Source organism: Canis aureus, chromosome 12 (genome assembly GCF_053574225.1).
Source record: "Canis aureus isolate CA01 chromosome 12, VMU_Caureus_v.1.0, whole genome shotgun sequence".
Classification (NCBI taxonomy): Eukaryota; Metazoa; Chordata; class Mammalia; order Carnivora; family Canidae; genus Canis; species Canis aureus.
The window spans coordinates 29,522,672-29,541,134 of NC_135622.1; the positions used below are offsets into that span (position 1 = coordinate 29,522,672).

An 18,463-nucleotide genomic window follows, 5' to 3' on the forward strand; every position below is an offset into this window, starting at 1 on the left:
CACATGGGGCTCCCTGTGTGGAGCCTGCTTCTCCTTCTGCCTGTGTCTCTGCCTCTCCCTGTGTCTCTCATGAATAAATAAACAAAATATTTGAAAAAATTAAAAAAAAAACAAATAAAAAAACAGAAATCTTTTTCTTTTTTTTTTTAATGAGCATAGGGCAGCCCAGGTGGCTCAGCGGTTTAGTGCCACCATCAGCCCAGGGCCTGATCCTGGAGTCCTGGGATCGAGTCCCACATCGGGCTCCCTGCATGGAGCCTGCTTCTCCCTCTGCCTGTGTCTCTGCCTCTGTGTGTGTGTGTGTGTGTGTGTGTGTGTGTGTGTGTCTGTGTGTATTTATTAAATAAATAAAGTCTTTTTTAAAAAATGGGCAAAGAAGAAACATACTTCAATATACTAAAGGCCATATATGACAAAACCACAGCTAATATCATGCTTAATGGTAAAAAGCTAAAAGCTTTTTCCTCTAAGACCAGGAACAAGACAAGGTTTTCCACTCTCATTATTTTTATTCAATGTAGTACTGGAAGTCCTAGACATAGCAGTAAGACAAGAAAAAGAAATTAAAAGGTATCCATATCGGTAAGGAAGAAGTAAAATTGTCACTATTTGCAGATGACATGATACCACATATGGAAAACCCTAAAGATGCCACCAAAAAATTCATGTATTAGTACTAATACATGAATTCAGTAAAGTTAAAAGATACACACAATTAATATACAGATATTTCTACACTACTAACTAGCAGAAAGAGAAATTAAGAAAATAATCCCATTCTCAATTGCATCAAAAAGAATAAAATATCTAGGAATAAATTGAATTTAAAAAATAAATTTAAGGAAATGAAAGACCTATACTCTGAAAACAATAAGACATTGATAAAAGAAATTGAAGGTGCCACAAATAAATGGAATATACCATACTCATAGATTGAAAGAATTGATACTGTTAAATTGTCCAAAGTATCCAAAGTAATCTACAGATTCAGTGTAATCCCGATCAAAATAGTATTTTTTATGGAACTAGAACCAATAATCCTAAAATTCATATGGAATCATGAAAGACCCCAAATAGCCAAAGCAATCTTGAAAAAGAACAAAGCTGTAGATATCACAATCCCAGATTTCAAACAATACTGCAAAGCTATAGTAATCAAAATAATATGGTACTGGCATAAAAATTAAATAGATACATTGAAACAGAATACAGAGCCCAGAAATAAATCCACGATTTAATGGTGAACTAATCTACAACAAAGGAGGCAAGAATATACAGTGAGAAAGAGACAGTCTCTTCAATAAATGGTGTTAGGAAAACTGGACAGCTACATGAAAAAGAATGAGATTTTATTACATAAAAATAAACTCAAAGTGGACTGGAGACCTAAATGTGAGACCTAAACTATAAATTTCCCCAAAGGAAATATAGTTAGTAAGCTTCTGGACATTGGTCTTAGCAATATATTTTTTGGATCTATCTTCTCAGAAAAGGGCAACAAAAACAAAAATAAACAATTGTGACTACATTAAACTAAAAAGCTTTTGCACAGCATCAACAAAAAAAGACAACCTACTGAAAGGGAGAGGACAAATACTAACGATATTTATGACAAGGGGTTAATATCCAAAATATATAGAGAACTCATCCAACTCAACACCAAAGAAAACGAACAATCTGACTTTAAAATGGTCAGAAGACCTGAGTAGATATTTCTCCAATGAAGACAGTATACCAATGGCCAAAAAACATATGAACAGATGCTCAAAATCACTCAACATCAGGGAAATGCAAATCAAAATCACCATGAGATATCATTTCACACCAGTCAGAATGGCTAATATCAAAAAACCAAAAAATAACAACTATTGAAGAGGATTGGAGAAAAGGGAATCCTTGTGCACTGTTGGTGGGAATACAAATTGATACACCACTATGGACAAGAGTACAGAGGTTGCTCAAAAAAATTAAAAATACAAATACTTAAAACCTAGTAATTTCACTTCTGAGTATTTGCCAAAAAATACCAAAAATACTAATTCAAAAAGATATATGCTAAAAAATGATATATTCCATTATTACAGCATTATTTACAATAGATATGGAAGCATCCTGAGATATGGAAGCAACCTAAGTATCCATTGATAGATGAATGGATAAAGAAGATGTGAGATAGATATATATATATATATATATATACCATAATGAACTATTACTCAGCCACAAAAAGAATGTAATCTTGCTATTCATGATGTGGGTCTAGATGGCAATATGCTAAGTGAAATAAGTCAGACAGACAAAGACAAACACCATATTATTTCACTTACTTGTGAAATCTAAAAAAACAAAACAAATGAACAAACAAAAAGACTCATAAATACAGAGAACAAATTGATAGTTGCCAGAGGGGAGGAGTGCAGGAGATGAGTGAGTGAGTGAGACAGGTGAAGGGGATTAAGAGATACAAAATTCCAGTTATAATTAAGTCTCAGGGATGAAAATACAGCAAAGGGAATATAGTCAATGATAGTAGCCACACTTACCGTGGTGGCACTGAGTAATGTATATAAATGTCAAATCACTATGTTGTACATCTGAAACTAATATAATAATGTATCAACTATATTTCAGTTAAAAAGAAAAAGATTAAAAAGAGGCATTTGACAAGAGTTATTCTGGGGGGACTCTCAAGTCATTCTGGCAAGTTGGGCACAACACTGCATTGCCCCACATGAGCTGTTTGCCCTTGCCAGGCTACCTTACCTCACAGAGCCTCTGTCTTCTCTCTGTAAAATGAGAATCACAGTAAAGCTGTTGTGAGCCCTTGGTGAGCAAATGCACATAGAGCATCACATGTCTGGCCCATCAGTGAACAGTCAGTACATGGCAGCTCCCTTTCCCTTTTCCTGGATTTCCTGAGAACAAACATGCTGGTAATGGGCTGGGGAGTCCCCAGGGCTGAATCAGTTCACAATATTTATTGAGGGCATCCTCTGTACCTGGTGCTGTGTGACACCCCTGTTCTCTCCTAGATGCCAGTCTAACAGTCTGATGGAGAAGCAGGCAACTATTCACACCTGGGGCCAGACAAGCAAGGTGCCATGAGAGTGCCATGCAGGAAGAGTGGGGAAGCTTCCCAAGGAAAGAACAGCTACTCTTAGACAGAATGGTGAACAGGAAAGAAAAGCAGGAGGTCATGGGCAGAGCCCAGAAGTGACAAGATGTGACCTGTTTGAGGATCTGCAATCCGATCTATATTGCTGAGTATGAGATCACTTCTGTTGCCAGAAAGAATCTCCCTTAACCCAGCTCCTCCACAGCCGGGGACCAGAGCTGCTCTCCGAAGCTTTAATCCTGTTACACCGCCATCTCCAGAGAAGGAGAGACCATCCCCAGACCTGTGCGTCATCTGCCCAGAATAGCACTCCAGTCACACTGACAATGTCGTCAGACCCATGAGGCTCACCCGTGAGCAATCTGCAAGGGGTGAGCCAGCGAGCAAGTCAGTTCTGCAGGAGATAAAAAACAAAATAGTCTCTGCCTGTATAGACCCCTGCATGGATGGAAAATACCCGGATGTAGGCAACTCCCAAGTTATAAAATGAAGGTCTGGACATACACAGAAGAAATGGAGAATGCTTGCTTTTAATTTTTTAAAGATTCAGATCAGGGTTCAGTGCCCTTAATTCATTTAAAATGCCACCAAATGACATACATCTGATCTCCATGGAGCTGTGATTTGGACTGATTTACTTATTCTCTTCCTTTTATCGCTATAGGCATTCATGTATTCATCTACCCATTCATTAACTCACTACATGCTCACTAAGTGTCAGGCCCTGTTCTAAGTCCAGAGGGGACAACAGAGACCAAGAAGACACAAATCTTGCTCTCTTGAAGCTGACATTCCCAATGATTGACCTCACAGGTCAGGTACCCCAGGCAAGACCTGCTTGCTTCTGAGTCTGAGCAGCAACTAAAGATGATTCGACAGAAGCCCTCAGGCAGGCACTCCACCCAGGGCCAACCTTGTAGGCAGGGAGTGCCCATCCCTCAGTTTACCTCTCCTGCTCCAGCTACAACCTCTCCAAACTCTGGTCAAGTCTGATCCAGAGGGTAGTGATTGCCTACAACATAGACAACATCCCCCTTCAACCCCAAACTGTGTCATAATGTAGTCGGGCCACATATCCTCAAGGAAGTGGGGCACTGTGCTTCTCATCAGGCATATACGTTTTAAATATGAACATGTAGGCATATAAACTCCCTACATTGGGGTTTACAAGGCACCCCCACCTGGCTTTTATACAAATTGAGGAATAAACCAAGGAACAGAAGACACAGGCCAAAATATCATCTTTCATATTGATTCAAACTAGGCTAGAGGAAGTGGCTGAAGGAAGGACTTGCTAATACCACAGTCCAGCCTTAGACACACTTGCCATGCAGTCCTGGTAGTGCTGCACAGCGTGGCCTCCCCATGAGAAGGCACCTTCCCTAGGGCTAGCTCTCAACACCTGCTCCTTAAAGTAGGGGGAAAGTGGAGAGCAGGTTTCCAAAAGCCCCAAGGTCTTGATCTGTAGCTTCCCAGTGAGGTAAGTCACCTCACAGCCCCTGCAGTAGTGTAAGTTAAAGGTAGAGTCAAGCCAGTTGTATATTTAAGGGAAAATTTCTATTGGTGAAAGCATAGGAAGGGACCCCTTCTTAACTACCTAAATGAGTTGAAGGTCACACAGTCACCAAAGCCAAACCTGCTGTCATCCTTGGTCTCTCACATCCAATCAGCCCCAATATCCTCTCCTCTTTTCCCCACCCCTTCCACACATTGTGTCTCATGTGGACCATTATCATAGTCCCAATTGCCAACACTTCACCCCGCATCTTCCACGCATCTGCCATGACACTCTATCTAAAATGCAATTCTGGTCATGTCCTTATCCTGCATGTAATTCTTCCTTCACAGGTTCTCCATAGCTCCTGAGTCCTTTTCCATTATGGGTCTCACTCACCTGCCAGCTTGGTCAGTGTGGTGTATAACCACCACAACTTCACAAGCAAACCATGGAAGCTCTGGCCATGATAAGCCTTCTGTTTATCCATAATGGGCTTCATTGGTTTTCACCCCTCCCCCCATGCCTTCATGCATGGTCTCCCCCTACATGGAATGTTCTTCCCTCACTCTATTTCCCAACCAATTTCTACTTACTCTTCAAAAATCAGTGTGAAGTCTTTGGAGGAACTCTCCTCTGAATAGCTTAAGTTATTCCTGGTGTCCCTTGGCCTGGTCCTGCTAAAAACACCCTTATAGCACAGACCCCACATTGATTGTAATGATGGTTTCCAGTCTCTCTCCCCCTCAACCCTCTCTCTCTCTAATTGACCCCAACTGAGCCTATAGGGGGGAAAAGAAAAAGATAATTTAGAGAATAGAACTCTGAAAAAAAATCTCCAGTTGATCTAGATTACAGAAGCAACTGCATCTAAAAAACAATGTAGAAAAGAAATAGGTAAGAGAGCTCTTGAAAATTAAAAGTAATTGTACAAATAAAAAATGTGTAATAGGTAAAGTTCTAGAACATAGAGCAAATCCTATTGAGAACTCTAAGGGGAAAAGAGAGAGGCAATCAAGACAAAAACTCCAAACAGGGCAGCCCTGGTGGCTCAGCGGTTTAGCGCGGCCTTCAGCCCAGGGCATGATCCTGGAGACCCGGGATCAAGTCCCAATTCAGGCTCCTTGCGTGGAGCCTGCTTCTCCCTCTGCCTGTGTCTCTGCCTCTCTCTCTCTCTCTCTCTCTCTCATGAATGAATAAATAAAATCTTAAAAAAAAAAAACCTCCAAACAATTCAAGTTCTGAGAAAAATGGAAAAATGGGTAAAAAAGAACTACCAGAGAACTAGTAGAAGAAAGTTCCCCAGAATGAAAAGTTTTCAAATTGAAAGAGGATACCAAGTGACACACAGGATAAAATGAAAGACCAGATCTAGACACATTATTGAGAAATTTCCATATACCTAAGCCAAACCACTTCCAGAGCTCAAGTAGAGGTCTCAAACAAGGGAATATCTGACTTTTCACTAGCAAATCTTATGTGAGTATGCAGAGGTATTCAAAAATCATCCCACTGGACTGAGCTCAAAGTTGTACACACTCAACATATGTTCATTATAAACAGACTTTTTCCCCATAAAAATACATTCTATATAAAGGCTGGACCAGCCTGTCTTCCCTCACCCTACATGTTCCCCACACATAGATGCTCAGGACCACGATGACACATGGCAGTCATATAAAGTCTGTGGTGCCACTAAGAAACAAATCAAGTCCTAAGCCACAGTGGAGAAGGAAGCTGGGATTCTGGCCCAGCCGCTAAGCAACTGGCATCTGCCAAATCCCAGTTTGAGTGGAATTGCCAGATTTTTAAATGTAGACAATTTTTTTTTAATTTTTGGTTTCACTTGGTTAACCAAAGCAAACACAATTGTGCATCAAAGTGGTCCAGGAACGCCAGTGAGTAGGGTCTGTGATGGACTCACAGAACTCCTTGCTTGAGGATTACAAAAGCCATCCCATTGTGGGTAAGGCAGGGTCCCAGCACCAGGCTGCCACATTGTAAGGCTTGGAAAATTTGGGGCAAGCTGTTACATTTTTCTATGTCTCAGTTTTCTCATATAGAAAACGGGGATCATGACAGCATCCATCTCACAGGGCCATTGTGATGACTAAAGGAGTGATTATCCCTAAAATGCTCCAGGAAGCACTCAGAACAAGGAGTTCTTATTTGGTGATAGCCTGAACTACGGTCGCCTTTCTCAGAGAAACTCCCAACAGATGGATTCATGGCAGCGGAAGAATGGAGTTCATGAAATGTGGAGTATGGAAAAGGGACAGTGACCTGTACAAGCACTTGTGCTACATGGAGTATCAAGTTTCAGGTGGAAATACTCCTAAGGACAGCAAGTCGGCCATTAATTTTCCATACTTGACCTTTCGAGTGGTGCAAATGATGCTTCCTAGAGGCAGGCAACAGGGCAGATGAAGCTCCTCACAGCTGCAGGCTGGGCACCATTTCTAGAAGTCCTAGGTGAGCAGACTGCTACAGGCAAGCCCCCTTCTTAAGCAGGACTCAGGCTCAGAGCAACTTGGAAGCAGTCTCCACTGGCAACAGCTTCACCACCACTCTCACAGCTGCCATGGCCACAATGCAGGGTTTGAAGAGAATGGGGTTTCCTACAGGGCTTGCCCAGCCTCTGATGACTTAGTTCAAGGGAGCCCTGTTCCTTGAAATGTTATCATCACCACAAACATCTCATATCCCTAGGCCACACCAAAGGGGGAGGGATGCCTCTCCTATAGTACAGAAAACTCCAAACACCACCACATGCTCTTGGCTTGTCCATCTGAAGATGTGACTAGAGACTGCCCAGGGTGGAAGGACTGGAGGTCAACTTCTAGATCTTTGTGCCTGAGAGACCCAGGGCCTCATTTAGAAATGTCTCCATAAAAGATGTGCAATGGACTCTTATCTCTGAGGTCGCTTCCAACCACAGAAATCTCAGGACCCTCTCTTTATAAAGTGTGATTCTCAATACTACCATCACCACCTTCCCCTTCCTGCCAGTATAACCCCTGGAGGACGCCTCACAGTGGAGTCCCTCGCAGCGCTGTAGTGTCTCAGTTACCTGGATGCTCCATGAGCTCCTGGAAGGTGCACACCTGTTCCAGGTTATCTTTGCTCACTGCCCACGGCGACTCATCCAACATGTGTTCACAGAATTGAAGTAAATTCAAAATGGCAATTCTTTAAAATAAGCATTTCAAAAATTCATGTCATGTGCTACTTATCTAGAGTTGTACTGGATCTTTAGCTATTTGCTCTTTGGGGAAAAAGGCAGCAGATGTACCTTTTAAAAAATAAATGTTTAAATTTCAGTTGTTAAAAATGTAAACTGCCATGGAAACATACACAAAAAAAATTTAACTATTTTCACACCCACCCAAAATGCTGCAAACTTATTTTTTAAGACATTTGTGAGTCAAATTATATCCTGAAGAGTCATCCAGATAACTCTATATCCTATGTACAGTCTTGGTCTTCAGCCAGACAATTAATTACTCAGCTGATACACCCCCACTGTCCTTATATTGACCACTTTGTAACAATCAACACTCAGAGCTGACAAGATGCTAAACTGATGAGAACAAAATTCCAGCCTTTTCTTATATACAACAGCAAATAAATATAAAGGAAAAAAATAATCTGCAAGTCATTATTGGTATTTGCTACCCTCTGGTGGTCAATATTGGGAATTTTCTACACGGGAAAACAAAACCGCACATATTTCACAGATGGCCCCTCTGAGGATCATCCAGACCAAATCCTTTATCCCTTCGGACTTCCCCAGCATCTGAGCAAGTCCTGCTGCTCTGCTCCTTACACTTGTGTATGCGTGTGTGAAGATACTAAAGTAAGAATAATGTCAACCTGAGTAGAACAAGACGAGCAATGTCAACCTGCTTCCTCAAAGCATACACAATGCATCTAAAAAGAAGCAGACAGGGATCCCTGGGTGGCGCAGCGGTTTGGCGCCTGCCTTTGGCCCAGGGCGCGATCCCGGAGATCCGGGATCGAATCCCACGTCGGGCTCTCGGTGCATGGAGCCTGCTTCTCCCTCTGCCTATGTCCCTGACTCTCTCTCTCTCTGTGACTGTCATAAATAAATAAAAATGTTTAAAAAATTTAAAAAAATAAAAAAAATAATAAAATAAAAAATAAAAAGAAGCAGACAACTGACACAAGATGAGCCCCATTTTCAACTCTACAACTCCCTGTGATAACAGAGGACTGGCCACATACAAAAGTGTCAATAGAATAAACATCAACCAATTTGGCCTCATCAATTTCAATGATACACACACACTTGTGAGTACCATACCTTTTCAAGACATTGCTCTAGGGACCCCAACACCCTACCTCACTCTGCCCTCCCTTACACCACACTATTTGATGAAGCAGAGGTCTCCCTGTGCTCATTGTCAGAGTGCTTCCATTTCCATCCAATCCCATTCAGTTCAGTTCCCACACCAAGCCCTCATGCATACAAGGCCCTATAGAGATGCCTCTTAATCAATCCTTAATGCTGGGCAAGGACCAGGCTCTGGAGAACCAGACTCTGGAGGACCAGGATCTGACCTCTCCTTATGCACTCCTGCCTAGGGAGTTTTCTAAAATATGTGTCCATTGAAAAGGTGACTGCTTTTCTTTAGAACATTACATAGCTCTCCGTTAACTACTAAATCATATATGAATGGATCCCCCTTGTGTTCAGAGTCTTTGTAATGGGATGGGTGGGAAGGTGGGTGGGTGGATGGATAGATGGATAAGTGAGTGGATCAGTGGATAAATGGATGGATGAATGGATGGAAGGGGATGGGTGGATAGATGGACAGACAGAAGGATGAATAGACAGGTTGGTATATGAGTGTATAGATTGATAGGAAGATGGATGGATGGATAGAAGGAAGGAAGAAACGGAAGAAGGAAGGAAGGAAGGAAGGAAGGAAGGAAGGAAGGAAGGAAGGAAGGAAGGAAGGAAGGAAGGAAGGGAAGAGTATACTTTGTGACATTTAGTGCTCTATTAGGCCCTATACTGAGACTAAATAAAATCACATGATCTGTGCCCACTAAACATTCTATTAATAATGATAAAAATGAGATCAAAATAAGTCACAAGAAGGAGAGATAAACATAAAATGCTTCCAGAAGAAAACTAAAGTACGCGACCTTATAGCAAGAATTAAACAAAAACTTGATAGTTTTATAATGATAGCTACAGGAATTAAGGTTATTAATTTAAAGGGACTGAGTGAGCTTCAACTCAGAGAAAGGTGTCACAGCATCTGGTTCATGGTTTTCAGGGTAGGCAGGCTGTCATACTCCAACACCAGCTGCTCAGCCCCAGCCCCAATTCCACCCAGTGACTAAGTACACAGGCCTGGCCCTGTAGAGTCAGAGGCAGGAGTCAAACACCAGGCTGAGAACACATATCTGGGACATCTCTGGGGATGTGCCAAAGTCTGGGTGAAGCAGAAGACTCAAGGTAAGACCTTGAGAACAGCAGGAACACACAGCTAGCTCTGCTCTATGTTCACCCAACACAGCGTGGCACAAAATATTTTGCACCATCATGGCCCCTATGGTTTGAAGAGCCATCTTTGATTCCTCTTCGCTGTTGTTCTACTGCTCCATGAAACTTTACAGTCAGAAGGTCCTGAAAAGGTCATTCAAGGCCACGATATCCCGAAACCCCTATCAATAGGGAGACTCTCTTGAAAAAGTGGACTCTACCACCTTCCTCAGGCCTTTTCTTCATGTCCAACAATGCTCACCGTCAGAAAAGGTCATGTTCCCATCACAAGTTCTGAGTGTCCCACGTGAAACCAATTTCTGCCTTTTGCTCTCCCTTCAGCCCCAGGAAATAGGAAAAGCTATCTACCATCATACATACCACAACCTTTTATGACTCAAAGATGGTCATTCACTCCCTCCACTCTTCTCTCAAGACCATGTGTCCTTCACTGAACCCCAGGAAGACAGCCAGATGGCACAGACCTCACTGTTCCCCATCCCATATCCACAGCCAACCATGACCACAGACATTTTTCAGCCACACCAGGCTCAGCTTCATGAGTCTCCACTGTCAGCTTAAGCACCACTACCACAGATGGCTGAGTACATGTTATAAACCCAGTTTGGTATCCTCACAGCTTCACAGATGTTGTTTTCATGATCAATAATCCTAAACTTAATTATATAAGCTCCCCTATCCCTTATAATCATAAGGGATCCAGTCTCCATGTATTGATGATTTAGTGCATGCAGGCACTGTAGAAGCCTCTTCCAGGTACTGACCCACTCAGGCCTTACAACAGCTCTATGAGGGAGTGCTGTCATTATTTTTAGAGGTGTGGAGAGGCTCAGTAACTTGCTGAGGTCATACAGAGGCAGGCTGCAAATCCAAGAGGCCAGTTTCAGAGTCCATGCTATTAATGGTCTTGCTGTGGTCTAGAGTAAGCACAACATTCCAGCTGTTTCCATGTCAATCCCACACATCTCAACCAAACAACTTTATGTGGGGAATCATCCCTTGCCTGCTTCAGCAATGGCACTAGGATAAAGTGATGCTCGCACCAGATGCAGTCCTGATTAGGGGCAGTGGTGAGGGTCTTCCTAACCTAATGATTCACAGGCCAGCTCGTGGCCTTCTGAGACTCAAGTTGTAACTCAGCTAATTCAGCAACTCATGAACATGCCCAAGCATCTCCAGCTTCTTAGTATTCATGTACTTCATTGCCCTGTCCCTATTCCCATTGAATACAACCATATTTTTCAATACCATCTACATGTCAGTCTTATCTACACAACATGCTATGACCATCCTTCCATATATGGAGCCATCTCCCTTAACAAGGACCAGAAGAATCAACCTATGTATATTCACTTGGGCACCTTGGGCAATTTCTTTAACATCCTCCTGCTTCAGTTTCCCCACATACCAATGGAACCCTCTCAGAGCTGTTATGAGGAGAAATGGGTTAACACTTGTAAAGTACATATTACATGTAGAGTCAGAAGGAGGAGGTAGCAACATCTTTCTTTCCCATCACCCTGGAATAGGCTGAGGGTTTGGGGTGTGGGGCACAAGACAGACATGTATTAAACACTTACCTCTACCAAGAACTATGTCAGGTGTTCAATTTGTGAATTTTGATTCATTCTTTTTTAAAAAGACTTTATTTATTTGAGAGAGAGAGAAGAACAAAAGGAGAAGCAGACTCCCCACTGAGCAGGGAGCCCAACTCGGCTCAAACCCAGGATCCTGAGATCATGACCCGAGCTGAAGGCAGATGCTTAACTGGCTGAGCCATCCAGGCAACCCTGATTCATTCTTCATTCATTCCATCAGCTCCTATTTTCTCTGTTCCTACTCCATGTGGGAAGCTGAATACCCAGCAGTAAACGCGGCCAGCAGGACTCTGGTTACATGGATCTTTTAGGGTAGCAAGGACACAGAAATGGCTCAATCACACCATTAGCTAGTCAAAACCGGCTAATGAAGTGAAGAAACACTTCAAGGGGAAGTGCAGTGCCTTGAAAACATGACAGAGGGATGCCATGTAGGCTGTGACCTTTCTGAAGAAGGGACACTTGCCTGAGCTCTGACGGGGACATGAACACTATATGAAAAGCGAGAGTGGGCTGGCTAGGCAGCACGATGGCATGTGAACAGAAGGCTGGGTGAGAGGTCATGCAAGGTGCTGGAGATGGGAAAAGAACTTGGGCCATGACCATGGAGGAACTAGGAGGCCAGAACAGTGACAAGGTGGCTGGGATGCGGCCAGAAATCTGTGACTGTATCCATATGCTCTGTGCAGTGGTTCTCCAAATGTGATCCCCAACCAGTAATGTCAGCATCACCGGGGAACTTGCTGGAAATGCAGACTCACTGGCGCCAGCATCACCCAGAGCTGCTCAGAACTCTGGGAGAGGGACCCAGCTACTTTGTAGCACCTACTTTAAAAGACTACAGAGACTCTTTTGAAAATGGGGAACCAGCTTGTCTTAGGCTGAAATATTTACTTACATGCAACATCAACCCAACACGATGGCCTAGACCTCCTTCACATTTCACACTCCTTCTACTTCTGCCTCCGAAATCACCAGTGACTTCCCCAACTTCCTTCCTCTTTCTTTTTTTTTAATTTAAATTCAATTAGCCAACATATAGTACATCATTAGTTTCAGATGTCATTTTCAATAATTCATCAGTTGTGTATAATACCCAGTGCTCATCACATCGCGTGCCCTCCTTTATGTCCATCACCCAATTACCCCATCCCCCACCCACCTCCCATCCAACAACCCTTTTTGTTTCCCAGGGTTAGGAGCTTCTCATGGTTTGTCTGCCTCTCTGATTTTTTTCTAATTCAGTTTTCTCTCCCTTCCCTTCCTTCCCCCTTCTAAAAAGGCTTCCCAGCCTCCCCACTTCGGCTACAGAGCTCTACTAAGCCCCCACCTCCCACCCCGGCCAAAAGTCTTGGTTTCCGTTTCCTTTTCCTTTTGTTCCTGCTAATCATTTAACCTGGCAGGACACTTGGAACACAAATTGGAGGAAGGCTTATTAAGGCAAGCCTTTAAGAAAAAAATCAGAAAGTACTGAGGAACTATGAAAATGAGAGATAACCATGAAAAATAAGGCATCTGGGCAAAATTTAAAAGGACGGGGCATGCTCAGCCTTGAGCAAATGTCACCATGGGGAGCCACGGTGACAGTTTTCTAATACATAAGGAATGCACGTAGGAGAAAAGGATCCATTTTTCCACTCATCAGCGAGAACAGAACAAGTGGGACCATCTTAGGTTTCAGCTGAGAAAACATCTGTCATGTGTTTGAGCCATAGGAGAGGAGGAGCTGCCAAGAGGACTGGTGAGATCATCCTCGCCCGAGAAGCTTGCGATGAGATCACGGTGGCCAGGGTCGCTGTCCATCACGGCTGGACCACATCGGCAGTGCCCAAACTATGCAGCCTTCGGGGCTCACAGGCTCTGAGAGGGGATCTCCCTGTTACAGGGCAAATCTACTTCCTGGCAGGGCAGGTGCTGACTCATGGCCACTCTATTTTGCTTCAGATACATAAGAATCAGAAGGGAACTATGCAAAACCTTTCAGACTACCTTGGTACCTGGAGTCCACGATGACATCTGTTTCAACAAAAGCACATTTATTCCTTTTTTTAGAGCTAACTCCTATCTTCCCAGTAACAGCAGCATGGCAATGGGCACCACATCAGTGACAGCTCTGAGCTACTAAACATTTGCTCTGTGCCAGTACTGCACACACCTCTACTCACTCATGCCTTACCTCACAATGTCCACTTTACAGATGAAGAAACTGAGGCTTAAGGAGGCCTCCTGATTCACTGACACCCCACTGCCAGTCATGTCCAGGATGAGATTTGAAGCCTCAGGTCTCTGTTCTATGATCAAGATAAGGCCTCTATGTTGTCAATGTTCAGTAGAATGGAGAACGAGTGCCTTTTAGAAATCAGCCCCCCTGTCTCCTCTCTCCCACCCTTCCAGCTCCAGATCTGGAGACACTTAAAATCAAGTCTCTTCCAAAAGGCCCTGCCACTTCCCTGCCTCTGCTATCCTGTGCCTGCTCCCTCAGGACTCTGCTACTAGCCTGGATGAGCTAATGGGACTGATGGAAATGTGGGCATCCTTCACACACCAGCACCCACTCAGAAACATAAAGCACAGGCTTTCTGCATTGTCTTAGAGCCAGGAGCAGGTGCTTTCATGTTCACTGAGAGCTCTCCTCAGAGAGACCCCAAGGCCACTACCAGCAGAGGAGCTAATGTGCAGATACTGCCATCGAAGCACCAGATAATCCCAGATCTGATTTTTGTCCCAGCTTCTCTACAATGTCATTCTCAGCTCAATGACTTCTCCCCCTTTGCCTCTTTCGGAAGTCCTGAAATGGCTGAAATAGTTTCTCTACAGACTTGAAGAAGAAGTCTTCATTAGCACTCTGATGCTGTGCGAGAGCCTTGGCCTCATCTCTCTGCCTTCATCACAAGGCTTCCCTGGGGATCTTGTTCCTTTGCCAGACAATTCAGCTAAGGGGACCAACCAGCTGAGCCGTTCCTGATGTAAGACTTCAGAACTCAAAACCCCTTAAGAACCACCAGAAAACAAGTACAGGAAGCAGTGCCTTGGGCATGAGGACATTGGCTTAATACTACCCAGGGTGGGTGTCTATAGTGTCACAATTGTACCAATTGGTAGGAAAGCAAAACACAGGGAAATTCCTATCAGGCAGGCTTCCTAGACAGCAGGATCAACTTGGTGGAAAAGAGTAAAAAAGAATCTTCCTTCTAGTCAGAAAACTGTGTGCTGAGGCCAGGCCTGGAATCAGGTGAATGAAATTTATTCCTTCTTGATGGAAAATTTGGATTCAAGTTACAATGTATATTCATGGGTTTCTTAATTTTTCTTCCAACTTCACCAAGCTCAGTGAAGCTTAAAGCAGGCTTTTCCTTCATGCAAAGGGATGGAAAAGGCCCAGAGAACAGACAATGCTGAGCCTTGAGGAGGAGGAGGAGGAGGAGATGGGGAAAGAGAAGGAAGAGGAAGAAGAGAAGGGCTTTCCAGAACTTTCCTCTCCTGGCCTCTCTTTCCAAATCAGTATTTGGGAAGGTGTGGGAAGAGGGGAGGTTAGAGATGTCTTCTGGGGGTCTGGTTTCATGGACTCTAAGCTGTGAGGCTGAATGCCACACTCCAAACAGCCACATGACCATCAAATCTCCCCAGTGAACTCAGCTGAGACATGCTGGCCTTCCCTCATGTGTCAGCTCTTAGCTGCTTTTCCAGCAGATGCATTTGTTCTGAATGACCCAGTCCCTCCAGGGTCATCTTTTGTGGCTCTTTCACCATAATGCCTATGTTCTATCCCCCATAATCAGCAGCACATCTGAGATACAGATGGATAGGATCCCATGATAAGAAGGGTGCAGAAATGTTCTCTGTGTGTGGCCAACTGGTACCTCTTCATATCTAACCATTAGCCCTAGCTACATTATACCAACTGTGGCTCAAGAAGCTCAGCTTCTGAAATTGCTACCCATCCCTGGAACATGCAGAGAACAAACTGCGATGTAAATTAAAATCAGAGTCAACTACCTTCATGGCACCCATAGCTTGGAAAGTCACAGCTAATCTCGAAGGAGTCAGCGCTGCCAGCATCGCATTGAATCTTGCACTCTTGTTCTTAATAGGTGAATGGTATTGCCCATCTGGAGCCACAGAACCAAACCTATGGTAGGGAAGAGGTAGGTGGAAAAGGGGGGTAGAGTTAACACAGAAGAAGAACATGGCCCCACTAGAAATAGTGCCGTATGCATACACAGGGTTTCCAGATGCAGGAACCGCCCTGAGACATCAGAGTTGGGGTAGGGCAAGAGCCTCCCCAGAAGATTCTGACCAAGGCTTGACTCAGGGAAAGTAGAAGCAGGTTTCATGCCACCACCAGCCCGTGACTAAGCAGTGGCCCTTGGCACAAAAAAAGCATGAGGACCACCATCATTAAACCAACACTAGAATGTGAAGACCACACATCAATCCACTCTTTTGTTGTTGATATATAATTCACATTCCATAAAATTCCCCCCTTTAAAGTGTGCAATTCAGTGGTTTTTAGTACATTCACAAACTCATACAATATTACCACTGTCCAATTCCAAAACATTTCATCATCTCAAAAAGAAAACTCATACTATTAGCAGTCACTCCCCATACTCATCATACTCCGGGCCCTGGCAACCATTACTCCACTTTCTATCTCTACGGATTGTCTATTCTGGATGTTTCACATCAGTGGAATTGTACAATATGTGGCTTTCGTATCTGTCTTCTTTTACTCAGCTCATTGTTTTCAAGGTTCATGCATGTTGTAACTGTGTGTCAGTACTTTATTTCTTTTTATGGCCCAGTGATATTCCATTGTATTGAAACACCATATTTTGTTTCTCCATTCATCAGTTGACAGATATCTGGGTCATTTCCCCCTTTATGGCTATTATGAGTAATTATGCTGTGAACAATTGTGTACATGTTTTTGTGTGGACATGTTTTCAATCCTCTTCTGAACAATGTTTTCACAAATACCTAGGAGCAGAATTGCTACTGGCTCATATGAAAAATTTAAACTTTTGAAGAAGTGCCAAACTCTTTTCCAAATTAGCAGCACCATTTACATCCCCACCAACAATGTAAGAGGGTTTCAATTTCTACACATCCTCACCAACCCTTATCATGGCCTCTTTTATTATAGTCATCTGACCAGGTGCAAAATGGTATCTCATTGTGGTTTTGATTGGCATTTCCCTAATGACAATGATGTTGAGCATCTTTCCATGTGCTCATTAGCCATTTGCTTATCTTCTTCGGAGAAATATCTATTCAGATTTTGGCCATTTTTCAACTGGGTCATTTGTCTTTTAATTGTTGAGCTATAATAGTTCCTTTTATATTCTGGATAATATGTGTGTGTGTGTGTATATATATATGTATTGCAAATTATATAGATAATATATGTATCATATACATTACAATATATACAATTTCCAAATATTTTCTTCTATTCTGTGCATTCTCTTTTCACTTCCTTCATAGTGTCCTTTGAGGTGCAAAGGTTTTAAAATTTTGATGAAGTCCAATTTTTCTCTTTTTTTCTTTGGTTCTTGTACTTTTGGTGCTTAAATCAAGGTCACAGAGATTTACACATATGCTTTCTTCTAAGAGCTTTACAGTTCTGGCCCTTACATTTATATCTGTGATCTATTTTGAGAAAATTTTTGTATACGGGATGAAAAAAGAGTCCAACTTCATGCTTTTGCATGTGGATGTCCAGTTGTCCTAGCACCATTTGTTCAAAAGACTATTCTTTCCCTCAATAAATTGTCTTACTATCCTTGTTGAGTATTAATTTACCATAAATGTAAGACTTTATTCCTAGACTCTCCATTCTCTTTCATTGTCCACCTATTATCCTTATGCCAATACTACAGTGGGTTTTTTCCTTTGTTCTTTCTTTTTTGTTTCCCACCTGCTTTCAGGGGGATCCACTATAATATGACACCATCTCAATTACTGTAGATTTGTAGTAAATTTTCAGATCAGAAGAGTGAGTCTCCTATTTTGTTCTTCTTTAGCAAAACTGTTTTGGTTATTCTGAACCTCTTGTGCTGCCATATGAATTTTAGGATCAGTTTCTCAATTTCTGCCAAAAAAAAAAAAGGCAACTGGGATTTTGACAAGGATTGCAATGAATCTGAACATCTATTTACTGGTCCATTTTTTATCAACATCCCAAAAATGGGGCGCCTCCTTCAAAATACCTGTGTTGCCACTACTGCTCTCTGACATATTGGGCAGCTTAATATGCCAATAGAATGGCTTAAAATCAAATCCTGCTTATCACAAAAAATCTATATATTCTCATGTCTTCTATGGACCATGTAGCTCACTATCATTTTTCTTTCTGGCTGGATCTGACTTTCTAATCTATAGTATATTGGATGAATGCTAAGCCAATGAATCTAGCTTCTGGCAGACTGGTCAGGCCCCTGAGATCTCATGAGGGTGGGTCACATATGAGGAGCTCTACATCTGTGGTATTCCTTCCATCTTCTCCATCTCCCAGAGTGGAGAGCTGTTGCTAAGTGATCAGAAAATGTGCAGATGCCTCTGAGGAAGGCTGGTGGTGCTCAGACCTGCTCTTGTGGGTGCTGGTGACTCCTGAGGGGCCCTAAGGGCTTCCCCACACACCAGGATAACCGCAAAGATGCTTTCTTTATTTCCATTTTATTTCCTACCAATTCCCAGGGCCAGGAGGGGGGCAGAAT

The 18,463-nt window shown here is 42.9% G+C and overlaps 1 protein-coding gene across 4 annotated transcripts in view; it reads right to left on the reverse strand.

Annotated features, from left to right (window-relative positions):
- ACOXL (acyl-CoA oxidase like) overlaps positions 1–18,463 on the reverse strand; it is a 348,364-nt gene that overhangs the window by 279,522 nt on the left and 50,379 nt on the right. For all 4 annotated transcript variants that reach the window (XM_077843324.1, XM_077843323.1, XM_077843322.1 and 1 more), the window contains exon 9: positions 15,741–15,873. In XM_077843324.1, the coding sequence (XP_077699450.1) occupies positions 15,741–15,873 (133 nt within the window). The remainder of the gene's footprint in view (positions 1–15,740; positions 15,874–18,463) is intronic.